General features: G+C 38.4%; 1 protein-coding gene across 2 annotated transcripts in view; it reads right to left on the bottom strand.

Moving 5' to 3' along the window:
- Positions 1-3,259: 3,259 nt before the first annotated feature.
- Positions 3,260-10,696, bottom strand: part of NOL10 (nucleolar protein 10) — a 40,300-nt gene continuing 32,863 nt past the window's right edge. For both annotated transcript variants that reach the window (XM_081333008.1, XM_081333009.1), the window contains 5 exons: positions 10,236-10,325; positions 7,895-8,068; positions 5,927-6,174; positions 5,274-5,376; positions 3,260-3,633 (listed from right to left, as the gene is read on the bottom strand). In XM_081333008.1, coding sequence (XP_081189134.1) covers positions 3,514-3,633; positions 5,274-5,376; positions 5,927-6,174; positions 7,895-8,068; positions 10,236-10,325 — 735 coding nt within the window. In that variant the 3' untranslated portion in view covers positions 3,260-3,513. The remainder of the gene's footprint in view (positions 3,634-5,273; positions 5,377-5,926; positions 6,175-7,894; positions 8,069-10,235; positions 10,326-10,696) is intronic.

The following is a 10,696-nucleotide window of genomic DNA, read 5'->3' as shown; positions in this document are numbered from 1 at the left end:
CTGGCAGTTTTTATTGTTTTTATTTCTGCTGGGGATTTTTGCCTCCCTCCCTTTAATTTTTGATATGGTTTCACTGAATCCCTGCCGGTGGTTTAAAGTACAAAGCTGTTTTGGAAAAACTTTGGCTTAATAAAGGAGGCCATCCCCTATACATTAGCTTTACGAACCAAGTCAATCATACTCTGGAGGAAGAAATGGAGATCTGCATTGGTTGAGAATCAGATACGTCAACGGTCCCCAACCTTTCTGGCTCCAGGGACTGGTTTTCGAAGAAAACTTCTCTCCCATGGACTGGGAAGGGTGATGGGGACGGGGAAATGGTTTTGTGGGCAGCAATCTAGATCCCGCGCATGCGCAGATGAAGCTTTGCTCGGTCACCCACCACTTGTGTAGCCCAGTTCCCAATAGGGATTGGAGACCCTTGACAAACATAATTGAATAAACACACATATTAAATGTGTTTACAGAAGCTGTTTGCATAACACAGATTTTAAATCCTCTCATTAATTTGGACTTTCTTGCTCTAACGAGGATAGAATTAAGGCAAGCAACGAACCAAATAACACTTAATACACAGAAAGAAGTGGGTCAGTGATTCAGAAACACATTAGTAAATCAAATATAAAATCAAGGAATAGACATACCCACAACAACCATGGGACTGGCTGGCACCATGAGAACCCCCTGCCCCACCTCTATTAACAACTGCTAATCCACCATCTTGGAATTCTCCATCTTTAGAAATTTTTATAATACTGTTTTATAATTTTAAGATTGTTAATCCTAAATTATTCTGATTTTAGTGGTTGATTCTATTATTATATAATTTATAATTGTACACTGCCTAGAGTCCCTCTCTGAGGGAGAGGCCGGTTAAAAAATACAAAGCATAAGGTATATAAAGAAATAAATACTTTATCCCTCATCACCACAGCATAGACACTATTCAAGCAATGGGCAAAACATTATTCTTGACTCCTTAATGGAATATTAAGAAAAGAAATTCTGTAAAGGAAATGATGTAAAAGGAACGGAATCTCTCTCAGCACAATTCATTCTCTAAAAACTGAGCAGTGAAATTTGGTGTGGTTAAAAACAGAAAAAAATGGAACTGTAGACCGTCTACCCCAATGCTTCCCTAAAAGAAAGGAGAGTGGTCTGGAGATGCAAAATGAGGGTAGAACATTTATTTTATTTATTTAGCATATGGCATTCTTGAGATCTTCTCATAGTGATGTGTTTTAAGCCAGATCACAAGGGACTGTCTGGCTGCCATTGTGGAAGAATTAGCCGACTTTGTGCCGTTGCCCAGGAGACGCCCCAGTTTAGGATTCCTACATTCTTCGGGAAGGCATCTTCCTTGTCCCCTGAGGCACAGTTGGCTAATTTTTCCACAATGGCAGCCAGACAGCCCTTTTATGACTTGTGGACTTCAACTCCCAGAATTCCTCAGCCAGCATGCCTGGCTGAGGAATTCTGGGAGTTTAAGTCTACAAGTCACAAAAGGGCCAAGTTTGAAGACCGCTGGGTTAAACAAACAACACATTAAAGAGAATACTGTATTTTCTCTATTGAAGTCACTGGGCCAACATTAATCAGTGTTCTTATTAGAAAAAACACTTGAAGCTTTAGTTTCCTTTAGTAGCAATGATTTCAACCTATTACCTGTCAATAATACAATCATCACCCACACTAGCTACTTCACATGAGCTCTGGGTGATGCCACTACTACTACTACTACTACTACTACTACTACTACTATTATTATTATTTTATTATTATTTTGAGTTCAGGTGAGGGTTGATTTGTCTATTCCATAATGCAATGTTTCTTCTACTTCAGCCATTTTGTTGTAAAATCACTTATTTGTTTAGGATGCTGTATGTCTCACACTGGTTTAAGCTTTAATCATGCACTTTCTTATATTCTCCTGTAGAATGTACTGATGCAGATCTTGCAACCTCAAAGCAGCCAAAACCACAATACTTCCATCGCCATGAGTCACAGTTAGTCTAACGTCGGTGAAGCCTGTAAAGGACTAATCCGATTTATTTTCTACTTGTTAGTTGATACATAGGCACACTCATGCACACTCTAACATACAATTTCTTAAATAACCTACAGTGACTCCCATTAATGGCTTATTAGAAAGAGATAGCACCTTACCATAAAAGTAGGATTTCCTGAAACTCACCTACTGTATATTCTTCTCTGGTAATGTTTAGTGAATAACCACATGCAATGCTGGTATCTCATTTAATTCTCCAAGGGCAGACACCAGTGGAAACGCCATTCTAGCCTGATTATTTTTGCCTTATCACAAAGATAGGTAAAGTCCACAAGTCATAAAAGGGCCAAGTTTGAAGACCCCTGGTTTAACCAGAACCTCATTATTAATTGGATTTAAATAAAGTTCAGACACTATTGGAGGTATGTACTGCAGAACTCCTAATAATTCTACAGAGTTCCCAAATTTCCTTTCAATTTTTTCCTTCTTAGCTTTTCCACAATTTTTTCTCAAGGTAATCACTTTAATTATGCTCTAAAGAAAATGATGGAAGGAGGGTTTATTCTGAGAAATATATATCTCTTCTGGAGGAAAAAACTGTTGGTAAGATAGGAAGTGGGGATAATAGTTGATTAAATTCTCCCATCTAAAGTAGAAGTTATTTTAAAAGAATTCATAAAACTTTAGCGCTCACACATAGAAGCATGAACCAGCACCTGAGTAAACTGACACTTGACTATTTAGAAACTGCTGAAATGAAATTCACATTAAATATATACTGTAGTTCATATTGATAGACTGTAGGCTCAGTCTAACCCTAACCTTAACTCTAACCCAGCGTTTGTCAATAGTGAAAATAAAAAGCTACAGTAAGTGAAATGTAGGTAAAATCAGAGCAGACATGAAACTAGTCCCCAATGTAGGAAAGATTTCTTTTCAAGTACTGTTTAGTAAAATTGACATCCATGGAATTACATACAAATCTCCTGTACACCGATTTAAACTTAGCTCCTCTTCAGGAACACAAACAGATTACTATCACCAAGGAGAGCTCTAAAGTAAATCCTTCCTTTTGTTTTGCTAGAATAAAAGTTCACTTTAACCTCATCGGTTGGGAAGAAGTGAAGCAAATGTTATCTTAACTGCTTGGTTGTCCAAATATACAGTATATATCAACAGGGCTGCGTACTGTTGTTCACATACCATATAGCAAGGTTTTCCAATACTTAAGAACTAGAGCCATTCGAAGTGTCACAATATTATTCATGTTTATTCACGTTCACACAGAATGTACACCTATCAGCCACCACACACAAGGTTATACAATAACCAACTGCTGTCTCTTCAGAAACATTACAGTAACACGTACATCCGGGGCAAACAGGAGATCCACTATGCTTCCCCACAACATAATTGGGCTATGGACTGTTTTCCTCTGTCACAGTGGAGGACAATCCACTATTAAAAAGCAAACTTCTGGGTCCCCAAAAGAAAAAAGCCAATCATCAATGGAAGCGTCGCCTGTTTCCCTGTTTACTTCTGAGATGGCCAGCAGACCGGCGGACTTTTCTCCTCTCTTCGTGATGGAGTTTCTCTGCTTCCTGCTGCTTTTTATGGTGCTCGGACTGAAAACAAATGGCAAAAATCACTTAACGATAACCTCATAATTTATATCCAATGGAGTTCCTTTTAATAGAACAGATTGTCTCTTAGTGGAGGGAAGAGACAAAGTGCTGCCCTCCTCCTTCCATTTGTATCTTTTCCCTTCTCCAAAGCTTTGGGGATGAGAATGCGATCATTAAATTTGCAAGCAGCTTCATATTCCCATAAAAGAGATAAGAAGAAATAGCGTAAACATGCCAAAATAAAAATAAAATAAAATAAAACTTAATGAAAAGTTTATTAAGGAACATAAACAAGTAGGTAACTTTTTTTTTAACCTGCTTATAATGTTAAGAGTTCACAGTTACGGTTAGATGTTAACATTAGAATGGTTTGGTCCACTATGGAAAAAAAACAAACCCCAGAGTTGCTTTGTTCTAGAGGTAGACCAAAGTGCAGTTTTTCCAGGCAGAAATACAAGTGTGGCTGGAGGAGCAAACGGGAAAAATCTCAAGGAAAATGTCAAAAACATCTCCTCTTCCACTCTCTCAGAACTGACAAAAACCTTAAAGATGTCTACAATTGCAACTGAGGCTGTAGGCTGAAAATTCCTTCCAAAATATTTCGTAGAAGCCAGTTAGTTCGCCAAGCAATCTGGATTACAATTAATAGAAGCAAAATTTGTCTTTTTTGATGTGGTATTTTAAATCCCCATTTTAGTTTATTTCAAACAAATCTACTTTTTTACAGTTATGTAGTATAAATTATGGCCTGGTTTCTAAGAAATTGGTAGTAGTTTCCTATTCCCACTTCCTTCCTCCTGTCACCTTGCCTATGTGCTTTCTGTGAATGTGGGATGACACCTGAAAAAATGATCAAAGCAAAGATGGTGAGAGGGGCTGCTAGGAAATTGGGGGGCCCTACAGGTAATGGTTCAGTGGGTTAGGACGCTGAGCTTGTCAATCAGAAGGTCGGCAGTTTGGCGGGTCAAATCCCGAGTGCCGCGTAACAGAGTGAGCGCCTGTTACTCGTCCCAGCTTCTGCCAACCTAGCAGTTCGAAAGCACGTAAAAATGCAAGTAGAAAAATAGGGACCACTACGGTGGGAAGGTAACAGCGTTCCATGCGCCTTTGGTGTCTAGTCATGCCGGCCACATGACCATGGAGATGTCGTCGGACAAGCGCTGGCTCTTCGGCTTTGAAACGGAGATGAGCACCGGCCCCTAGAGTCGGAAACAACTAGCACGCATGTGCGGGGGAACCTTTACCTTTACCTTACAGGTAATGTGTGTGGAGGGTGATGATGATGATGGTGGTGGTGTGAATATGAAAGAAACTAAGATCTATCCCATTTCTGCTTTGGTTAGACTTCTGCAAAATCCAAGTCAATACCCAGCAGAAGCGTAATGCTATATGGATCTAGCTGTCACGACACAACCAGACAAAGGTTTAGCACCCCTCTCACAGCTAGTGGCAGCAAATTAAAATGTGCAAAGCAAAAAGGGAGATGCAAGTCTGCCGAGTTGGCCCAAGAATAGACCATTTCCCTCTAGAAACAGCAATCCACCCGCAGTGCGCAAGAGGAAAGCAGTCTCATCTGAAGGACAACTTAGTACTTTTACTGCATTGATCTTAACAGTTTTAAATTTAGGATTGATGCTTACCTTTTTTAATTTAAAGGTAACCTGCTTACTTCCTACAGTGGTATCGTGTACACTAAGTGCACCTACTCTCTCTTCAAGTTTCAAGCGATCTCCAAGTGACTTTCTGCAAATAAAAATGAGAGGATGAACTCAGCATCTACTTTCATGGTCACCATATCATCTTCCACAGTTTGTGCTTTCAGAGCAAAGGGAACAGAAATTCACCACAAAAATGAGGAAGGGAGGGAGGGAGGGAGGGAGGGAGGGAGGGAGGAACCAAGCTAATTCAACTATCTTAAGACCACTTATAATGATCTTTACATTAGGATAGGCCAGTGGGCTTGGCTAGTAGACTATGGATCCTATAACATATCAACCTGAGACTATATCCGGATTTAAGGACCCATGACACTAGCACAATGATGCCACATAGGCTTGGTGCCTCCCTATGCACAGCCCATCAACATTTCTAAGGAGTCAATGGAGTTTCTAGTGGCACCTCTTTTAATTGGTGTGCAAATGAATGGATGAATTAAGAGAAACCTCTTCACTGTATCTGCGCTATGAAATCAACTGCCTTTAGCAGAAATCTGAAATCCACAGTACATCTTAATCATGAGCGATGGAAAAAAATGAGGACAAATCACTGGAATGGAATAAAATCGTAGTCTTACTTCTTTAACTTTTGCTTTTGGGCAGTGTCTTGGAAACTTCTAAATTCTTCCCCGGCTTTAATCTCAAAAAACTTTGGTTCCAGGACTGTTTTCTGATCCTCCTTGAACCTTTCCTGCCGTTTTACTTTTTCCTCTTGGCGTAGAAGTCTGCGCTGTTTCCTGACCTCTTCAACCCATCCTTTTTCATCATCTGAAGACTCCGAAGTTTCTGCATCACTTGGTTTTCCTTCTGGCTCTTCCTCTTCTTCCTGAAGACAAAAATAGTCAGTTAAAAAAAAAAGAAGAAAAGAATTAACATTCCTTAAATGAACCATTTACCTAATTAGGAGTACGTGACGCCTTACAGATGCACTGTTTGGAAAGGACGTTAACACAAGATTGGGCAAGACATTTTCAACAGAATGCCTTTATTGCTAATTACCATCACCAATGATCTACAACTCTACCTGTGCTATTGAAAGATTAAAGTAGCCCTCACTCAAAAGGACAAAACATATCCAATATAAATTAGATTTAATATTCCTATTGTTGAAAGGAGAAAAAAAAGGATCCTAGACTGCTAAGGGAAGCAAAGCGTGTGCTACATATGGCTTCCAACTGCCCAACTTAAGAAGCAAACATCTGAAATTAAGAACCAACCTATCAGAAAGTAGCAAAAGGGAAATTAAGAGACCCATCCCTTGATTTTATAATAATTCAACAAAACAACAACAACCCTTTCCAAAGATAAACAATGGCAAGAGAAGACTAACATAAAAAGATGCATTCTTAAAAAATACAGACATATGCGAGAGCTGGGGATCTGATGTAATGGGAGGGAAAATAATTCCACAGCATACATGCTATCAGTGAGTAACCCTGTCTTCACAATATCTCCCAGGACCAATCTGCAAAATTGTGGCATAGAGAACATGGCCTCATCCAAAGACTGCAGTTGCCTGATGTATTTGAAGATGATTTTAAGGTAGCCTGCTACAGTACTGAGCTTGTGGCAAAGTGCCAGCTAATGCCAATCTTTTAGCAGAGGGGTGATTGGTTCATGTTGAGGCATTCTAGTTAGTAACCTAGGCATTGAATTCTGCACTAATGGTACTTTCTGGACTACTCACGAGGGTACGCCACAAACAGCAGTTATAGTAGACCACTCCTGAGGTTGCCTATGCAATGAATTACTATAATTAGGCAATTCTTCCCAAGGACTGAGCAGAACTAATCTACCAGTTTAAATTGATAATATGCTTCCTAGCCATGAAGGTAGCCATCGGTAGATCCAGAAACAACCCTAAACTGCATATTTGTTCCTTTGTGGGAAACCGGTCCAATCTAGAACAGGTAGATCCCCTACTTTCTCTACAAATTATAATTACCTTATCCATCTCATCTTTCCTATTACCATCTCCTATTGGTATCTTATGATTTATCAATTTGTTGTTCATATGTACACTGAGAGCTTATGAACCGGAGACAAACTGTCCAATCACACTTGGCCAAAAAAAAAAATTCTATCTATGAAGCAGATACTCCTAACACTTTAAACTTACCATGCAACAATATTTTCACTCCTGGTAAAAATTTTAAGACCGTCACCTACTTGCATGTGAGTAGAGTGCATGCTGCATTCCCATTTGGTCCAAACTGTCCACTTTTTTCAAGGTTTTGTGCTCAAAGGACCAATACCGTATAAAAGGGAAAAGCCATTTGTCGTGTTTTATTAGCTAGCCACGTGTGTCTGTGCACAAGCAAGAATTGGATGTCTATGCAAAAGGAACCACACAATTATCTCAAATCTTGCTAGGGATTCTTAGCACACATTAACTAAACAAATGGTGGGGATAGAAAGGTTGAGAAAATATGATTATATTGAATCCTCCTGGAATCCTTCTCTAACAGTAGAGGGAAAATTACATCTCATTTTTTTATAAATAGCTATTGGAGAACACTAGAAATTCTCAGATTCTCGGATTTTACCTCTCCCAAGGTTTCATGGTATTCTAACATCTTTAACTTCTTCTTCCTTTTCTCGCTTATTTTAGAAACAAGTGGATTAAGCAGCCTAAACTCTTCACTCTTCTCATCCACCTGGAAATCAGGATTCTCAAACATGATTTTGAAGCGGTCATCACTAAGGATGCTAGGCATTTTCTGGAAGAAAAATGAAAATGAAGTTGAGAAATAGTTCCCTTGCTTAAAGTTTTCGAAATACATCTGCTAAATGCATTTAAATCGCCAAAGTCTTTTTGCAAAGCAAGAAGAAGCTTTGTAAAATAAAATTAGTATTTTTTTTCTCCAATGAGCTATCTATTTTTTATTATTTATTTAACATCAAGCTAAACCAACTTTTTCCTGCCTTTTAAGAGTTTGCTTGGGGGACTATAATTTCCTCTTCATATATTCTCTATTAGATGAGTTTTTATGTTTAGCTTTTCTTTTACTGTCAGTTGTTTTGAGTACCATTTGAGGTGGAAAGGAAGGTTGTAAGTTAAACAAATGCAACAGCAGGTTTGTGGAGGAAGAAGGAAGCTGCCAGGCAAAATGTTTTATGTGTTTTCTTCCAAATTCTTCACCAGTCCTTGAAATGTCCACATTACTTACCTAATAGTACGCTGACTTAGATTTATTTATCTTACTTTAGTTTATTTTTATTTCATTTGTTTTACTTATTTAACTGATTTCATATGCCTATTTGCACTTATGCATAATTCAAAATAAAGATTATTTTAAGATAACAGTGACAGAAGTGATGGGAGATTGCTGCATTAAATGTATGAGTGATAGCCCTCAACAGAATCCTTTGCGGATAGAATAAATGGAAATTTTCTGTAATAACTCCATTGTTTGGAGAACATCTTTCTGAGGAGATTCATGTATCCTTTACTCAAAATTGGCCATAAAGATTTGAATAAGTATTGATGTGATATTTATATTGCTTGTAGTTAGTTTATAAGAGTTAAAGTGCGATAGATTTAATAGTTTATTGTTGTTTGCATAAGTTAGACTATGATTGTTTGTATTTTTATACCCTGTATTGAGCTCTGGGAAGTCGGGGAGGGGGGAGGGGGAAGGGAGGGAGGTGTTGGGGAGGGTTGGGGAGAGGGGAGGGGGTGGGGAGGGGTTTTGCTTTGTTAAAAAATGTATTGTAAAACTTTTCAATTAAAAAAAAATTGGCCATAAAGAAATAGCAGGTATTTGGTACGTAAGTGAGGTTCTTCTAATATCATAAGGTGTCACACTTTTAATTCCACACAGTGATTTTCTTGATAGTGTGGTTTTATTGCTAGCGTTTGAAAAATAGCATGCATAGATACATCAATTGTGTCTTGTTGAATTGCTCTCAACAGCCCCTGTCAACTAACCTTAGGAAGATTTTTTTTTTAAAGAAAATCTGAAGCCCAGCCTATATTAGTCAAGGTACTCGGGATTTAAGCAGGGTTAGTATGGCAATGTCTCATTTACAAATTAAAAGGCAGTTTCAGCTTTAAAGTGAACTCTAATTTTAATTAAGATTACAATGTTCTGACAAAGCTATTTAATCACTATTTGCATTTTAGGAGTTAGAAAAAAGGTCACTTGAGCCTGGCTGCTGGAAAAATACTAGCACCTGGGAACTAGTCTTGTCCAACAACTTGTTTGGACAGCTGGCCAGAAAGGAAAATTCTCTGAGTCACTAAAATTGCTCTAAAATATGCATTAAGTTTAACTAACACGGATTGCTTTGTAATCCAACAGGAATCAGAAGTTGCTGGGATAAAATAAAAACAACTTACAACGCAAAGCCGAATTTAAAATACCAAAGAGGCAGGAGCACCGTATTCTGATCAAATAACTGTATCACCCCGTTTATTGTGTAGATGATTTTAGTTCATATTACTTAAAACACTTTACATTAGCCTTACTATTGCTATTACTTTACTATTGCTACATCACTATTAATTTCAATGTAACCTTTCTATACAGGGACGTGCCTAGTGCACTCTCATTTCTGATCATAACACGCCTGATCGTGTTTTGATTAACAGAATTCATCTTAGCAAGTGAAGCTCTTTTAGTTCAGTCACCCGAGTGCCATTTCCTGTCAGGCTCTCCAAGGATTAGGATGATATCGGTCTGAGCCCTGTCATCAGAGGCCCAATAACTGGAGATAATAGCATAAGTCAAAATAGGACTTTCAAAGTTTCTGATCCCTCATGAACTTATTTATACCCCTCCATCACCTCACACATATCTAGATACAGGCATCTTTGAAACAGCACCCACCGGTCAGTTTCACTTCATATAACTAATATAACAGGCACAAGGAAGGCCAACCCACCTTCTGTTTCTTCTTTCGAGCATTTTGTAGCTCCTCTTCTCCCTCCTCAATCAACTTCAGTGCAAGTTCTTTATTAACTCTGGGAAGTTTCTAGTGAATAAAACAAGCACGGATTTCTTTAGTGTGGAACCTGGCACCTTCAATGTACTTGCTGATTAAATATACAAATCACTGTACGGGCAGTAACTGTATATAGGCTATATGATGATTTGGAATATGTTAAATTATGTATTAAGTGAAAGAACAAGCTCTAGTTGCATCTACCAGATTTCTTGGATAATTTGAGAAATCCCAAATGATTTAGAAGGTGCCCATACCAGGGATTTCAGTAGAAAACATCAAGAACTTGGATCTTGCTGAGCTAGCCAAGGACTTTACCAAGGATTTTACCAGTGGCTTAAGAAAGAAGAGGATCACACTTATTTTCACAACAGTGCAGTGCATGCTTTGGAAATGAGTTT

This window comes from Vipera berus (genome assembly GCF_964194415.1).
Source record: "Vipera berus genome assembly, chromosome: 1".
NCBI classification, from domain to species: Eukaryota; Metazoa; Chordata; class Lepidosauria; order Squamata; family Viperidae; genus Vipera; species Vipera berus.
The sequence above is the reverse complement of the archived record's forward strand: the minus strand, read 5'-3'. Positions and strand labels throughout refer to the sequence as shown.